Raw genomic sequence first — 18,429 nt, forward strand, 5'->3', positions numbered from 1 at the left:
GCTTAATTGAACGCTAAATCATTAAATTATTTTTTCTGTGCTTTAAATTCTGAAGATTGTATGTTAGTGTCCACGTACACTACTAGTAAAAAAATTGGGATAAATTACACAGTATATACGAAGGTACTAGTGAAATCAAGCAATTCAGATTGAATATTTTAATGCATAATTATGAACTATTTGTATGAAACCTTATGAGATGATCTTAAACATGTATATTAGGTTTATTCAAATTATGACATCATTACATGCATTAGGTAAAGAGTTTTCAAACTTTAAAAAGTTAATAAAATTCTACATTGTCTACTTGATAAGTTTGATGCTAAAGTTGTTTCTATTTGTGAATAAAAAAATTTGAATGAATATTATATTGATAATTTGATTGGCTCACTCATTGCCTACGAGCAAAATTTGAATCAAAGACTTATGGATGGAGCTGAAATGACAGTGCTAAAAGATGATGACACAAAGAAAAGTGACTTAGTTGGTGAGGAAAGTGATGACTTAACAAGAAAATTAGAAAGCCCACTAAAGCACAAGAAAAAATATCAACAAAAGTGGAACATAGGTAAAAATTGTAAGAATATTAAGATTTGTAGTGACGTTATTTGCTTTGGTTGTAGGAAAGCTGGACATTTAAAAAATCAATGCCCTAATTTGAGAACTCTTCCTGCAAAAGAAAAGGGTAAATCTAAGCAAATTGCAAAAAGGGCAAATTATAAAAAGCAAAAAATCTCCTAGGAAAACCTAGCTTCTGAATCATCAGACCAGGAGCAAGATGATGTTTAAACTCTTATTTATGTGCTTATTTATTTGTGTATGCATATTTTTATTCGTTGTTTTTTTTTTCTATGTTTTCCTTAGGTTTATTTTTTTTCTTTCCTTTTTGTTATGTTAAAATTTTAAATTTATCTTTACTTTTTTTGTAAAGTTTTTTTTCTAATCAACACACACATATCACTTTTTTATTTCCAATATACTTTAGAAAATTAAATCTTTTTTAAAGATCATTTTATTTTAAAATAAAAATTTTACCTTCTATTTTTCTTAAAATTTTACGTAAGTTATGGTTGACTTCTCCAAAAATAATCAAAAGAATGAAACTCATGATTTTGTCTCTCTTTCTCTTTTTTTAAAGAGGTTATCTTACTTTTGATTCAAAATCTTCATCATATTACAAATTAAATTCTGAAATTAAATTTTTTCATCTTCCTGCATTTTATCTATCGCATAGAAATTTCTTGCAAGTTGTTGAATCCACCTCATAATTTTCCTAATCAAGTATTCATTTTATCAATAGAATGGGTTTGCTTTAGATTTTAAAATTTCAGAAAGGCGGCATATTTGATTGAAAAAAAGTGGCCAATGAAGTCAAATCAAAAAATGCATAATGATGCCAAATTAAAAAAGATACACAAAGTGTATCAAAAATTAAAAGATGCGCAAAGTGCGTCAAACAACTAACAAGAGGCATAAAATGAGCCCACAAAAATAAGCTTACCTTTCTTGTACTTCTTAAAATTTAAGAAAACCCTTGATATTTTTTATACTTGAGCTTGAAAATCATGATTCCTGATTCACCAATTTTTGCATTAATCTTCTATTAGATCTGTTTCATGAAAAGAGTTTTGAAAATATTACTATTTTTTTTTCTAATTTGTTCCTTGATTTAAATATTGAATAAAAAAGTTTTTTAGCATTTAAAAGAACTTGAGCTTGGATTAATAATTTTTGAATTTCTAACTTTTTGGGGTTATGCGTTGTCAATATATTCCTTACTAAGTGATGGAAAAAAAAAATTAAGAGGTAATTTTCTTATTTCAAGAATATTTGATTTGTTTTCTTCACCACATCAGGGAACGTTTTGTTCATTTTTTTTATTGTTCTGATTGTTTATGCCCTCCTCTTTTTGATAATGTCAAAGGAAGAGAACATACTGTTGCATTTTGTTGACCCCTATACCTCAAATCATGCGATAAAGGACGCCAATTGGTGAATAAAATATTACGCGCCTTAGCGCTACATGTCACTTAAAGGGTCAAATGGCCTCCGAATGCTAAACGGACGACATCGTTGCGATCAGGACATCAAACTCTGCCGGGTCGAGGTCCCTCGCAATTGAATCAGATGAGATCGATCAAAAGGATGGACGACACTCGAGATTAAAGCGCGAGGTTGATCAAACAATGTCGGATCGACAAACGGACTTCACCGTTGCGTCCGGAATAATGTCAACCTCTAAAAACTGCAATTTTTGTTTTTATTTTTTTAAAAAAAATAAAAACAAAAAATTAAATTTTTTCCCCTAATGTTAAATTTTTATTCTAATGAGGGAGAGTTTTAGAGAAAATGCTTTTAGTCTGCAACTTCACCAGTAATATTTGCAATCATCAAAAAAGGGGAGATTGTTACGACTCGAGCTCACAAGTTCTATATTTTTTATGATAACAAACATCTTTATATCATATATTATTTTTATTCTATATGTATTTGTGTGAATAATAACATTTCAGGAATACTATGCAATATCAAATAAAGAATTAGAGCTCAAGATTTGGTTGAATAAAATTATGTTATAAAGAGTCTATAATATTCATTGATGTAATTTTTAATTTCTTGAGTCAAGTCCTATAACGAAGTATGCTTGCTTGGTGACCATGCACATACACACTCAAGGGAGTGAGATCTAGTCAAATCCAGAAGATCAAGTTTTGAACTAATCGTACTGGATGATTTTGAATCATCTAGGACGATCCTTTATGATCTTGGAAAATAGCCGTCAATGATAATTTAGGCAAGATTTTAAGATTCAATTTTTGTTTGAATCATCCCGAATGATCTGGATCATCTTGGATGATCTGGATCCTCTTGAACGATCAATACAAATCATGCCAAAATTGATCATGTGATTAGAGGATTAATTATGGTAAAATTTTTCAATCCGATTGTCCTGGACAATCTGTATATCGTACAGGACGATGTTTGCCGACATATTTGATTTTCCTAAATCGTTCAGGACAAAATACCATAATTTCTCTTCTAATCATCCCTGGCGATCCACAATATCATCCTGGACGATATGTATAAATTTGTACTGATCGTCTTGGTCTATCCTAATATCTTCCGGGATTATCAGGTCAAATTTTGCACATCATTCTAGACTATCCTACGATCGTCCAGGATACTTTTTGGCACTTGAATTGAATTTTTAGGGTTTTCTGAAGCCCTCTTTTTAAGTGCATTGTACAGGACGATCATTCGATCATCCTGGATGATATTTGGCGTCGAAATTGAGTTCTTAGGGTTTTTAGAAACGCTCTTTTTAGGCACATCTTACAGGACGATCTTGCATCATTCTAGATGATTTTTGTCGACATACTTAATTTTTAGAGTTTTTTATAGCCCTCTATTTAAGTTTTGTCAAGGCACTTGATATGTGTCTTTGATAGCCATTGAGGCTTCGTTTCTTCTAGATAAAACTTGAAGAGAGAGCTTGGAAGGGAGAGAGGAAAGGGTGGAGTTTGAGAGAGGGAGAAGATCCTTGGAGGGGGTTTCAAGGGAGTATAGAGGGGGTTTCACACGATTGCTCTGGCAAGCTTGCGCCTTAGTACCATCAGATTCAAGGCTCGTCTTGAGGGAAGTTTTGGGAAGAAGAAGATCTCTTTAGTGTCAAAGGACCCAGCAACTGTGCCGCATCGGGGAAAGTGGAAGTGATTTTATTAGGGCTTCTCTACCTAGCTATGGGGGCTAAAGAGAGACACTGAGCTTAGTGCAATACTCGGAGGGTGACTTCGAGGAGTGGACGTAGGTCAAGGTTTGACCGAACCACTATAAATCTGGTGTATTCTTTCCTTTATTATTTTCATATTTAATTTATGCACTTTGGTTTTCTGTGTGGATGAGTAGAACAGGTATGGAAAGCACAAGCTGATTGGTAGATGCAAATGCAGCAGCAACAGATGCATATGTAGTAGCAGCAAGCTCAAATTTTAGAAGAAATGTAAAAGATGAGGGAGCAGATGAGTAGTGAGAGGAGTAGAGCATCCGTTGAGGATGAAACTAAATCAGAGTAGATGTTTTTATCTATTTTACTGATGTGGACATCTGTTTTTATTTATTTTTTGTCATGTTTATATATTTGTTGTTTGAAAATCTTATTTATGTTTATTATGTACTTGTTTAGTTATTTGTTATTTGGACATGTTTAATTATATATTTGGTGATATTCTTGATCAGAAGTTGATGTATAAATGCATATTGTGTTGTATTTTCTTTTATGTAGGTTTAATTGTATAAATCACTTTTCAAAGAGAGGAAGGTTTTTTTTCTTTTTGCTACAAGTTTCCGACGGATATTCCGTCGGAAACCTGTAGGTAAGACGATACAAGAGGTTTCCAGTGGATATTTCGCAGGACATTTGTGACGGGTCTTTCGCTGGTACCTTCTAACGGTAGTGATCCATCAGTTTGTTTCCGTCGTATTGTCTGCCGGCATTTCCGGCGCATTCTTGCCACCACAAAATCCGACGGAAGATAAGGATGAAACTGACACCGAACCATGCAAATATTCCGCTTGTATTCCGTAGGAAAATTATTCCGGCGAAAAAAATACGATGGAAAAAAGTTTCTCACATGTAATTTACCATCGCATGAATTTTCGTCGGAATTCCGCCGGAAACCTATATTTTCCGGTGCATTTTGATCTTTATCGGCAAATTAAGACCACCGGTAAAAGCTGCTTTTCTTGTAGTGATATCATTAGTTAAAAAAGTTTAAATAATTTTCATATCTGAGATCTAATCTTGATATATTTATGATGAAAAGTAAATATTTAAAAGAAATTAAATAGTGGTTCTTTATTTAATTTGTACTAGATTTTGAGACAATAATATATTTTTTGTAATATCTTAAGATTTTGATTAAACAATTTTTACTTTCTATTAATATTTAAAAATTATATTGTTAGATTATCACAGTTTTTTTTTTTAATTGTTTGGAGTCATATAAATTTCTTAGAAGATTGAAAAGTTTTGAAACAAGTAACTTAAGACATCATGTTATTTTTTATACTTTATTATATCTTTTAATGTATAAATTTGTTAAATATTTTTATTCAACTTAGATATGGAGAGGTATTTTAAAAGAAATTTTTTATATAGTAAAACAATGTACATCTTAAAATGGGTTGATTGATCTTTCTGTTGATTCCAGATTGAGGAAAAAAAATTGGAGTATCATCCAAATGAGAGGGATAGTGTGCTGATATATTATTTATTGAAAGAACCGTGTCAATCACATGATCATGAATTCACGTGTGCATAAGTTACAGATAAATTTTGTATATTTAATCATGTATGTTTTGATTATCATAAAGCTTGATTAGAATATAGTATAATGAATGATGTAGTTCATTGTTTATTTTATTATCTTTACAGATCATAGATTGGAGAATAAGCTAATGGTGATAGTTTCGACATAAAGGGTTTTAGAAATTTAAAAAAAAAAAAGATAAATTTCATATTTATATTTGTAACATGAATAGTGCACATAACATTACTAGATGAAAATATGAAGATTAAATGAATCAAAAAAGAAATATCATATTTGATTTTAAAAAACCTTCTGATCAAAATAAAAAATATTATCATACACGATTAAATGCAAGGGTTAATTATGTACGTTTTCTTTTTACAGCAGGGGTTAATATTCCACTAGCATGATGAATTAGAGGATTCTAATAATTAAGAAAAAAATTTAAACTACTACGCTTTCTTGCTAGCCACAATTAAGGCATAAGTAAAGTTGTTTTTATAATGCTTCTCGAAATAATAAACTAATAGCTCCAAAAATTCAAAAAGAAATCACATAAGCTGCTACAATTGCGATTTCAATATTATAATCAATGAATTAAAAATGATGTATTCACAATTTTACTTGATGAATCTCGGGATATATTAGTTAAAGAATAGATTGTTATCTTACATTATGTTGATACATGAGGATGTGTTATTGAGCATTTTCTTAGAATTATTTATATAAAAGACACAAAAACTCCAACATTAAAGATGGTTATTGATGCACATTTTATGAAGTATGGATTGAGTATGGCACAGCTACATGGACAAGATTACAATGGAGCAAGCAATATGTGGGGTGAGTTTAATAAACTAAAAATATTGATCATGAAAGAAAATCATTCAGCTTATTATGTACATTATTTTGTACAAGAACTCAAACTAGTATTAGCTACAGTCCCAAAAAATTATGTCAATGTCACTTCCTTCTTTAATATTGTGACTAATTTGTTAAATATTATTGGTAGTTCATACATAAGAAGAGATATATTAAGAGGAAAGCATTATGAGAAAATTGTTGAGCAATTGAAAAGTTGAGTTACAAAAGGTTGAGGTTTAAAGTAAGAAATTGCTCTTCAAAGACCAGAAGGCACTCATTGGGATTCCACTACAATTCATTCATCAGTTTGATTCTTCTATTTAGGTTTATAACAGATGTTCTTGAGATAGTGATAAATAAGCGATTTAACAGTGAGCAAAAATATGAAGCATATTCCCTATTTGAATTTCTTTTCAATTTGCATATGAGAAATACCATATTATGAGTTATAATGAGTTATCAGATATACTAAAAAGAAAAGATTAAGATATTATAAATATCATGACTTTGGTAAAGTTTCTAAACAAAGACATTAAAATATGAGAAATGATGGATGAAACATTTTGTTTAAAGAATTTGGATTACTTTCTAAGAAGAATAGCATAAATATTTCAAAAAATGACTAATACATTTGTGAAGCGAGGAAGATCAAGGCGTCATACTAAAAGTATATATCAAGTAGACATCATTATCAAATCAAATTATTTTATACTGTTATATATATATGCAACTTCAAGAGCTCAATAACTGGTTTGATAAAATTAATATAGAATTGCTTATGTGTGTGACATGTTTGAATCAATGTCAATCATTTTTTTTTTTTTTTTTGATAAAGAACAATTGTTATGCCTAGCAAAATTTTATCCGTCAAATTGTTCAAAAATGTATCTCATTATACTAAATAATTGAATTTAAAATTTTATTGTTGATATGAGATCGAATGATGCATTATGAATTTAAAAGGAATTGAAGAACTTGCTCATAAAAAGTTGATACTAAGAAGAAATATATTTATTCTTTGATGTTCTTACTTATAAAACTTGTTCTAATATTGTCAATAGCTATGACAAGAGTTGAATGATTATTTTCTTCTATGAACATTATAAAGAATCGTTTATGCAATCTTATGAAAGACTCCTGAATGAATGATTGTTTACTTAATTGTGTTAAAAATGATATATTTAATAGTATTAGCAATGAATATATTATACAATGATTTTAAAAAATGAAGAATCAGCTAGAGAAATTATATATGATTTTAATAAATGAAGAATCCTCATTTTATTTCCTCACTAAAAAAAAAACTCTCTCATACTTCATTTATTTTAGCCTGTTAGTTGGAAGGTGACATTTTATAATTTAATAATTCGCTGGAAAAAAAACAATCATCATCGTCCACACCAGCACGACAAGATGGGTCAAAATTTCTGGCAGACCACAAGCAAAAAATACCACCGCACATCATTAAAAAAATGGCAATTATAGATTAGCAGCTAAGATTTTCCCAAAAAAAAAAAAAAAATTAGCAGCTAACAAGGACTAGGAAGGAAGTATATTCCCTGCGCTACCGGTTCCACCACTCCTCGAGTATGTATATTTTTAAAATTTGTAGAGGAAAAATAATAGATAGAAAAAAAATAAAATTTTATGGAGTAGAAATAATACATATAATCGATCACATGATAGATAAAGCATTAAAATTTAGGAATTTTTACATATATAACACTTCAAACTAGTGTAAATACATATTCAACACTCAAAGTTTTGTATTTACTTATATACCAACTAAAACCCACATTTTCATCTATTCTAACACTCTGGTATAACCCCCGTCAAAAATCCCTTCTCCCGCCTTGCGATCTCTCGCCTGGACGAGCTCGAGGGAAACTCCGGTCACTACGCGAGACTCTCCCGCCGTGCGATCTCTCTCCTGGACGAGCTCAATGTAATATACGATCACTACGAGTTGTTCAGAGGTTGGCATCATAAACATCCAACGTATTTTGCAGAGTTTCTAAACCAGCATGACCATTGTTGTTCAGAACTTGGACATCAAGAAGATCTGACCACAGATGGCCCAAAACTAAGTGAAGAAGGTTTATCTGCATGTCCATCCTGAAGTAGAGATAACAAGTCCAATTGTTGTGAGGGTTGGAAGACTTGGGAAGCTTGAAAAGAAGTGAGGAGTCTCTCCCAGATAAGAGAGAGAGAAAAGGGTATATTAGGGCATTCTTTCGTTGCTCTAATAATCTCATATGGGCAAGCATATAGCTCCACTATTCCCACTTTCTCCCACAATTTAAGGTGAATCAAGAGACTCATCATCACCGTTCATCTCCTGAACGATGGCGAGGAGGATGAGGAAACAGGGTTGGTCGTGGAGGCAGAAGCTTACTTCGCGCAGCCGAGAGATTGTTGCATCTGAGAGAGCACATGGAAGCAGTCGAGCAGACTCAGCTTGCGAACCTAGCAAAAGAGAAGCAGGATTTTTTAAGGGGGGGGTTAGAATAGATGAAAATGTAAGTTTTAGGTGGTATATAAGTAAATATAGAACTTTGAGTGTTGAATATGTATTTACACTAGCTTGAAGTGTTATATATGTAAAAATCCCTAAAATTTATTAACAACACATTATAACATTTTTTTTTAGTATTGTGCAAAATTTGTCCTCTAATATAATTCATTGTAATTATTATTATTATTTTTCTCTATGGTATAACTTCTCACTTAAATTACTTGTTTCGAATACATTATATACCAAAAAAATTTATGACAATTTCAAAATATTAATCTAAACATTTCATAAATTTATTTTAATTTACAACACCAAATATCATACAATTTTATTTTATTTTTTGGGGGAAAGTATCATACTATTTTAGTATTATGTCACTAACTTTAAAAGAAATTGCATTAATTACGACAATTTAAATGTTGCAATTGATGCAATTTGTCACTATTTAAATTTTTGTTAGACATAGTGCTGTAATATTTCTTTGCAAAGGTTGGTAAATGGCTTTGAAAGCCCTTCGCGACGAACAACGAGCACAGCGATCTTGCAGCGATTCTAGTTTTAGAACAACTGCTAATCTTTTTATGACGGTTAAAATTGTTGCAAGAGATTAACTAATATGCAATGAAGTTTGGGTAAATTTTCAAAGTTCAAAATTTTTTTTTTATCATGCAGCCTTAATCATACTGGTCTCATTAATTTTCAAACTTCAATGTGACTTGTCTTTAGCCATTGCAGTGAAGAAAATTTTCATTTGTTTTTTTTTCCAAAGAAAATTCCATTAAACAAGAGAAACATTACAACAATAGCCCAAAGAAGAAGAAATGCTACATATAAGAAAGTTACATATAGAAAAAAGAACAATTCATGACTGGCCGAACAACTAGATCAAAATCCACCTGATTGTCGGGCTAGGGCCATCCAAGGAGAAAAAAAGAGCCAAACACAAAGAATCCAAGGCCAAGAGGATTACCAAAATCAAAGACCAAAAGATCACCAAGGTTGCAACCAATCCCGACCATCCACGGGGCATGCAGAAGAACTGTTTCGTCATCGTCCAATACCAAAAACATACAATAACAGGCAAGGGAGTCAAGCAAACGAACTCCAAACTAGCCCAAAACACAAATCCCAAGAGCAGCAAGGAATAATAAAGATACAGCCCAGCAACCGAAATCAAAAGAATAAGGAGAAAACCTATCTCCTATATATTTGCAATGACGTCGTTTTCCACCAAGAGAGAAAGAGGGACCCAAAGCCCCAGAGATATCCAAACCATACGAGCCTTGTAAGGCCCCAACTTCATCATCCAGATCGCACGAAGAATCCATCTAGTCATCCAACCAATCAATTTGTCGTTAACATTAATCAACCAAATAATATTTCTTTTTTGCTAACACCATCTAATTATTTAGAATGTAATTTAGGTTTCATTTGGAACAGCTTTTTTTCTGCTTTATGATGCAGCTTTTTAGTACAAAAATTTTAATTTTTATACTAAAAAATTACTTTAAAAAAAAAAGCCTAAAGCCTTAATTAATAAAATATGATGACAAATGAAATATTTAGAGCCGTTAACAGTAATCAATCCCCTTCATTTTGCCCTCCTCATGACAAGTTTCAGTACAAGTGGAGGGGATGTCCACGCTAAACGAGAAGAGCTTGCCAGGAGTTGGACATTTGGACACGGGAAATCGATACCAGCCTCCAAATCATAGAAACAAGTGGAGGAAAAGAGACGAGTTCTCAGTTGCCAACGTGTCTTTCCGGTGGCCTCTATCTTCATCTCCTTAATTAATTCATTCTTCTATTTCTGTTTTGGGAGATTTACATACATACCACTTAATTTAATTATTATGAGCAAGAGTTAGAGACAAGAGAAACCAACTCTAGCTGCCGCTCAGCTTTAAATTACGCTTCATACTCTTGTTTCTTTCTTGAAAGCTAGCTAGTAGTTTCAGAGTCCCACTGAAACACAAAGAAGAGAGAGAGAGAGAGAGAGAGAGAGAGAGAGAGAGAGAGAGAGGGATTTGTTTTGCTTGCGAGTCACGATAGTCTTGATCGATCTTAAGAGCAACGCTTCATGCGATGAGTACTTCGGGATCATCGTTGTATTACTATGAAGTCTGCAGCCTTGCAGCAGGAATCGCTGGTAAATCTCCTTTTTGCTCTGTCTATATCAGTACTATATTACCACAAAAAGTAGCCTTTGGTCTTTCTGCAGATTTTTGGCTGAAAATGGGCGACTTTCTGCCGGAAAAATTTTCTCGGCGAACTACGCTGGCTGTAAAACCCCCCTTAAAAATGGTGTATAGGAAGCCAAAATTCTTCAGAAAAGTCTCTTATGTTGGATGAATCGACTGTTAGTACTTTTTGATGGATATCTCGCTGAAACTTCTGGTGAAAAATCCGCTGATAATAATTTTCGCCCAATAATCTATTTATTGGCTAAAAATTAGCTAATAACTTGAAAGATTTTATTTTACAGCACTTTCCTTTAAGTAAATCATGTAAACAAGATCAGTCAAATAATAGAGTGTATGCAGAGAAAACTAAGTGGTGACATGTAAAACAACATAAGAACATACATGCATGATTATATATTAGAATGTATATAGCTTGTAGATGCTTAGTTCTACTAACTATTGTCGATGCACCCTCTCTCGGTCCATCCCCTACATAAACAAGATGGGGGTATAGGAATGATGTGCATCATAAGCTATGTTTTGGAAGCTTAATATATAAATTTATCTTACTTACTGTTTTTTTACTGCTTCTTAAAATAATTTTTTAGAAAAAAAAATTAAACTCATACTAAAAACATTAAGAAAATTGTCCCAAACAAAACCTAAAAGTGTGTTTCTATTGTTTTGTTTTCTCTTTGTTTTTATTTGGAGCAGTTTATACTTTTTCATTTATGATTTTAAAAGCTCATTTTTTCTATCATAATCTTAAAAATGTTTTTTTTTAAATAATTTTTTAAGATGAAATTTTAAAATAGCAGTATAAATACTATCATCAAAATGTACATTATTTTTTATTAACTATTTTCCTTTTAACATAAAAACATTAAATAAACTCCCCCAAATTAACCGTCATCATATACTTTATATAAATTTCCTGACTTAATGCATAACTCGAGCCACACATCTTCACGAAACCACTCGGGACTTTGCCAGGTCACGGGTCAGACTCGGGTCCAATCCGGAACTGACCCGGCACTATTCAACCCGACCTGAACCCGACCCATTTTTACAAACGGGTCAATTTTTCAGACTTTCTGGTTTGGGTCAACCTTAACCCAACCGGCATAGAGGAAACTTTCTCCATCGTGAAGTTAACTTTTGATCGGAAGCACCAACGAGAGTTCACTCGGAAGCAACAATGGGAGCTTGGAAGCAATAATGGGAGCTCGGAAGCAACGACTTCAAATTTGAAAATTTGTATTGGGTTCGAGCCGAATTTTCGGGTCGTGTCAATTTTTGACACACCCCTACATTTATATGATACAAGTAAACATATTGCATAGTCAGATTGAGCTCTATCACTCAAAGTTTGTTTGTTTTTTTATTTTTATTTTTTTTAGCTCTATCACTCGACCTACTTATTTTTTCATGATACTAGGGAAGCCAATAAAGTCGCTTCTGTAATATGAAAATAATTTATGGATATCTCTGAATTATAAATTTGTTGAATAAAAAATATAAAATTTGTTATCTCCAATTCATGATGTTTATATGTATCCATGAGAATACTTCGGAATGATTAACATTTCTCCAAATTTGATGCCTATACATTTTCTTGTCCTGATTTGTCTTTTAGTCATAATAAATATTTCATTTGTTTGTCCTTAATCTTTTCATTAGAATTCAAAATATGATCAGATATGAAAGCATTGCAACTGTTCTCACATTGTTTCTTTTCTGATACTGTTATGCGTTATGCAAATGTTACAGGCAACATCTTCGCTTTTGTGCTCTTCCTCTCTCCAATGTGAGCATATAAAGCTTCTTTTCTAATATACCTGCACATAATACAAGTGTTTTATCTGATCAGTTATATTATGATGATTTTCTTATCAGACCAACTTTTAAGAGAATAATAAAAAACAAATCGACAGAGCAATTCTCTGGGTTACCTTACATTTACTCCTTCCTCAACTGTTTGATCTGCGGATGGTATGGGCTTCCATGGGTAACCCATGGCGCCATACTCGTTGCTACTGTGAATTCATTTGGAGCACTTTTCCAACTATTCTACTGCATTCTCTTCATCATCTATTCTGAGAAAGGAAAGAAAGTAAGCCATTGATCTCTATAATTTCGCTCAGTCATCTCTGCTGTTTGCTTATTCTACTATAATTATTCAAAATAGTCTCTGGTTTATTCATATATTATAATTATCTAATTTAATCCATTGGCTTTACAAAATTTGTATCAATTTAGGCTTCATTTGAGAAATTTTCTTACTATTTTCTACAACAGGATTCTAGCACAAAAATTTCATGAAAACAGTAAAAAAGTCATGGTCAAAAGCTGTCTCAAATGAAGCCTTGGCCTCTGATAATGTAGGATCTGTATAGTCAACGAATTAAATTGGATAAATGTGTGATATTCTGATTATAAATTGATCATATATGAACAATCGTTGGCTATTTTGAACCTTTTTTTGTGTATTTATATATGGCCATTTGATATTATACAAGCCTTTTGAGTTCAACAAGGATTAAGTACAGTCCGGTTCAGGCCTCGTTTGATTCGATTTAATTTCTCAGTTTTGAAGTTCAGTAAGTCAAAATCAGTTATTTTAAATGTTTGGAAGAACAACTTCTGTATAATTCCTTTTCACATAACTTCATTTTTTATGGGTTATCTTCATTTGGTTATTCTGCATCTTTCCTAAAAGGTTGTATTAAAACTATTGTAACTTTTGAAAACATTACAAAGATATGGTTCTCTAAAAAGTTAATATAGAAAACTTTTGAAAACATTACAAAGATATAGTTCTCTAAAAAGTATTTCTGTAAAAGTGGTACATACAAACAACAATCAAAAAAAATTTCTGAGATTTTGAAACTGAAAAGACGAAATTAAGCCGTCTCAAACGAGGCCTCAGTTTATTTTAATAAATAACTGAATTGATGACCTATACAGTCACTTTACTTCATTTTCATTTCATCACAAATTCATCTCTTAATCATATTTTTTTACTGAATTTTTTCTTAACCTTTTGCTGCAGGTAAACGTGTCTGTTTTACTTGTGGCTGTACTCTGTGCCTTTGCCTTGATAGCTTCTGTGAGCCTTGAGTTATTACAAGGCAAAGCACGACAGAACTTTGTTGGATACCTCAGTATAGCTTCTCTAGTCTCCATGTTTGCATCACCCCTTTCCATTATTGTAAGCCCAAAATCCCTCAAATAAACCTAAACATCCTTCCATTCAATTTCAACATTATATTTATGATTAATTCTCTTTGCTTCTCCTACTGCTTTTGTTCCAGCGTTTGGTGATTCGTACGAAGAGTGTGGAGTTCATGCCTTTCCACCTCTCGCTTGCAACCTTCTTCATGAGCATCTCATTCTTTGCGTATGGAGTTCTTCTGCATGATTTCTTCATATATGTAAGAGAAAAGCAAGAGTAGAACTGACTTTATCTTTTATTTTATTAATTTTATAAGGTTACGTTGATATTTGAACTTTGTTTTTTGTGGATTCAGATCCCCAATGGCATTGGGACAGCTCTGGGGACGATGCAGTTGTTATTCTATTCATACTTCAGCAAGAAGGCGATAGAGCAGTACAAATTGCCATTGATTGTATCGTGATGTATATATTTTGGGCTTATATTAGTTTTTTCCTATATTTTTTTTATTTTCTAAGAAAGGTTGTGTGATTCTTGAGGGTTCTATTTGTAATAAATGGGGTACATGTAGAAATATGTGGTTTTGTGGTATAGCTAGTGTTGATGTGGTTGAAATTGTTGATAAATTAGGAAAATTATTGGAGTGTTAAGAGGATTTTGTAAGCTTGATTTGGTCCTATGAAGGCCTTGTTTCGATATAATTGTCATCCCCCAAAGTACTTTTTGAAATAAATCTCTCCTTTGAAATGTGAGCATTAATCAATATGTAATTGCAATCTATCTTGGAAAGGCAAGAAGAAATCCTACTTCTTTGTCAAATAGAAAAACTTATATTTGGAGGGAACATCAATATAATCTTTTGTCTTTTGCGGGTTGATTTTATGTTGAATTTGTTGAATACAAATATTTCATAGGTATTTCACCTAATTGTTCCATTTAAATGTGGTATTTGCTAAGAAGATCATGTGTTTAAAAGAAGGCTGGCCTTGTTAAAGGCATGAAAAACTTAAATAAATTCTATTAAATATGTACTATGGGCTCCTAAAATTTTGAGTCTCTACTTCTTTGCATTTTGAGAGAGTTTTAACAGATATATTCCGTGTTTAATTTTTTGAAGGTAGATTAGACTGAAGACAAGACATTATCTAGAGATTTTTTTTTTTCTTATTTTACAAGGATTTTAAGATGAGAGTTTAGGTTTCTCATAGACACAAACTCCTATAATTATTTATGTGCCCTGGTGATGAGAAAACAATTTTGATTAAGGCTAGTTGTTAGATAGTCATCTTCTATTAGGTAGTTTGCATACCACGTGGCAAGCGATTTTGAATTATTTTTATAGAAAAATTTTGATTTAGGCTAGTTGTTACATATTCACCTTCTATCAGATAGTTTGCATACTATGTGGCAAGCAATTTTGAGTTATTTTTATAGAAAATGTAGGGTAGTCGTTGCTACCCATTGGGGACATATTTGGGGCTATTTTAGCCCCCGTTCTACCTTGATTTTTTCTTTTCATCTCATCTTTCTAATTTCCCTTGAAAAACTCTTTGCATTTTGATTTCAAGTGGCAAAATTAGTATTTATGTTGAGGAATGATTTTTTTCTTTGAAAACGGAAATGCAATTTCACCCGTGGCATTTTAAACTATTTTTCATTTTGACGATGAAATTTGATTAGTAAATTTTTTGATATGTTTAACTGTTATTTTGATATTTTAGAATTGAAAAAGATTGTTTGGTTGAATGTATGGGTTTTCTTGAACATATTTGTAACTCATAATATTTCTCTATTGCCTAATAAAAGGTCACACATGTAATTAATTTTATCTCTTATAATCAATTTTTTCAGCATGTTAGTGCATGTATTTTATGTGTATCATTATATCAATTAATGTATTAATACAGGTATCACACTTGCATCATCATGTATGTTAATTAGTCATTATATGTATTACAAATACATATCATGTTCAGGTATATCAATGCTATGCATACTATCATATTTAAGTGTAGTATCATCATATTCAAATATATCAGTATATCACGTTCAGGTGTATCAATATAATGTTTCATATCATACTAGAGATATCGCCATTATATATCAATCTAAACTATGGATCATATCACATTGAGAGAATTATTGAGTACAGCAAAAGAAGAATCATGTAATGGCATAATGTATATAACACTTGACTTTTTGTTAAATCATATTGTATGATTCACTTCATATTTTATGATATATATATATATATATATATATATATTCATAATTTCAAAAAATCAAATGGCATTAATTAATCAAATTTTAAAAATAAATATTTTTCTAACTAATCATATAGTACGTTCTATATCATACTGTATGATTAGCTATTTCAAATTCCAGCCATTAAAATTTTGATATTTTTAAAAATAGGCAAATTCAAAATTTGTAATTTTAATACTGGATGAAGCTATTCATACAATTAATACAAAACATGATTTTGTTTATTACTATTTACTTATTTTTGAATTTGAAATCAAGAGGTCGAATTAGAGCATATATCGTACTGCACGATCTGAATCGTACAATATGATAAATGTAAATAATGTATTATTTTATGCATTATATTTTTAGTGAAAATGTATTATTTTAGTGTTATTGTGTTAAAAAATAAATAAAAAGTAAAAAACCTCTAAGTCTCATCTAACGCCACAACGTCCGACAAATCAATACCGCAGTGCCATCAAAGGCACCACTGGAGTTGTCATTATTGCGATATGGCGTTAAAAGGCCAAAGGGAAAGGAATAAATTAGAGATATTGAGAGAGAGAGATGGTGAAGATAAATGTAAAATTTTACTCATATTTATTTTTTGCTAGATACAATGAATCATTAGTTTAAAAAAGGCTTAGATAATTTTCATATGGGATCCAATCTTAATATATGTATGCTGAAAAGTAAAGCTTAAGATTATTATCAAGATTTACTAATACTAAAATAAATTAAATAGTTGTTCTTTATTTAATTGGTAATAATTTTTCTAACCATGTTTATTAATATAATTTTTGCACTATTTTAGGATTTAGATTACACATTTTCTTTTTTCTGTTAATGTTTGAAATTATTGTCAGATAATCGCAATTTTTTTACTTCAATAATTTGGAGTCGTATAAATTTATGAGAAAATTGATAAGCTTCAAAATAAGTTGACACTAGTAGCAGAGCCAGTATTTATAAAGAAATATTTACGCGATCGTATGCAATCATATGAAAGACTACTGGATAAATAACTATCAACTTATACTGAAAAAGATATACTTAATAGTATTGATCATGACATGATTATACAACGATTTCAAGAAATGAAGACACGATGGGAGAAATTATATATAATATGTAGGATGAGTTTCAAGATTTAACATTCTCAATTATAAGTTTTTCCCATTATCATATTTTCTATCTTTTTAAATTGAGTTTGATGATTTAAAAAAAAAAAAACTAAAACTGCCTATGACGGTCCCAAGTTCAAATGAAAAAGGTTGAGAGATTTTTTTTTTTAATTCAATAATTTGTGCCCCAAATGAAAAAAATTTTGCCTCCGCTCCTGTGCCTCTGTAGCTAGTTGAATTCTAGGATTTCCACATATTGCGATGAGCTTAGCCTATGTTGAATCAGGTTTGGTAGAATTGTCCAATTAACTTGTGCTAACTAATTAGCTAGTGGGCTAACTAGTTAGCTAGTGGGGCTTAGTCGAGCATTATTCGAATCAAAATGTCATAATTACTGAAAAGAAATTTTATTGTATGTATAACAGAGAGATAATTCACTTTGATTTTGTTTGTTGGGAGTTTTTACTATCAATTAAAAAATTATAAGTTTAAAATTTATATATATAATATATATGGGAATTTATCATTGACCGGCTCAAAAGTCCCATACATATATCCCACGAAGTGGTGGACCAGTTGGCGCATCAGGGGAGTGTATCGCAGCTGCAATTCCTGATACCCCAACGGTCGGTGGCACATTTTGTTCAACGGTCTACCTCACCGCACCCACCACTGTTTGTCTTGGTGGTGAAGAGCCGGCTTGGCAAAGCCCAGGTCCCTGGTTCGAATTTCTTGACAAACAGTGAAAGCTTTAAGTGTTGGCACATGTAAATTGATATGGGTTATATGTTAGATCGACCGGAATTTACACTATAGTGCTTCTCATTACAAAAAAGATAAAAAAAAAGTCTACCGTCTACCTCACCGCGCCACTGTTGACTTCCACGACCTGATCCTGATAACACCTTTCCTTTTTAATAATCATTTTCAATTTTCTTTTTTATTTTTTTTTTAATTATTATTATTATTATTTTTTAATTTTCATTTTTATTTTGTCAACGCTTCTACCGTC

General features: G+C 31.4%; 1 protein-coding gene across 2 annotated transcripts; it reads left to right on the plus strand.

Annotated features, from left to right (window-relative positions):
- The first annotated feature begins 10,542 nt into the window (after positions 1-10,542).
- Positions 10,543-14,824, plus strand: LOC110112344 (bidirectional sugar transporter SWEET2a-like). 2 transcript variants are annotated; one of them, XM_028694799.1, is made up of 7 exons: positions 10,702-10,837; positions 10,910-11,065; positions 12,642-12,678; positions 12,768-12,984; positions 13,924-14,082; positions 14,186-14,305; positions 14,402-14,824. In XM_028694799.1, the coding sequence occupies exons 2-7, from the start codon at positions 11,062-11,064 to the stop codon at positions 14,507-14,509; spliced, it is 645 nt and encodes a 214-aa protein (XP_028550632.1). In that variant the 5' UTR covers positions 10,702-10,837; positions 10,910-11,061; the 3' UTR covers positions 14,510-14,824. The 2 variants fall into 2 exon arrangements, with proteins under 2 accessions (XP_020700202.1, XP_028550632.1); XM_020844543.2 differs by lacking the exon at positions 10,910-11,065 and having other exon boundaries at positions 10,543-10,837.
- The last annotated feature ends 3,605 nt before the right edge of the window (positions 14,825-18,429 follow it).

Source organism: Dendrobium catenatum, unplaced genomic scaffold (assembly GCF_001605985.2).
Source record: "Dendrobium catenatum unplaced genomic scaffold, ASM160598v2 fragScaff_scaffold_565, whole genome shotgun sequence".
NCBI classification, from domain to species: domain Eukaryota; kingdom Viridiplantae; phylum Streptophyta; class Magnoliopsida; order Asparagales; family Orchidaceae; genus Dendrobium; species Dendrobium catenatum.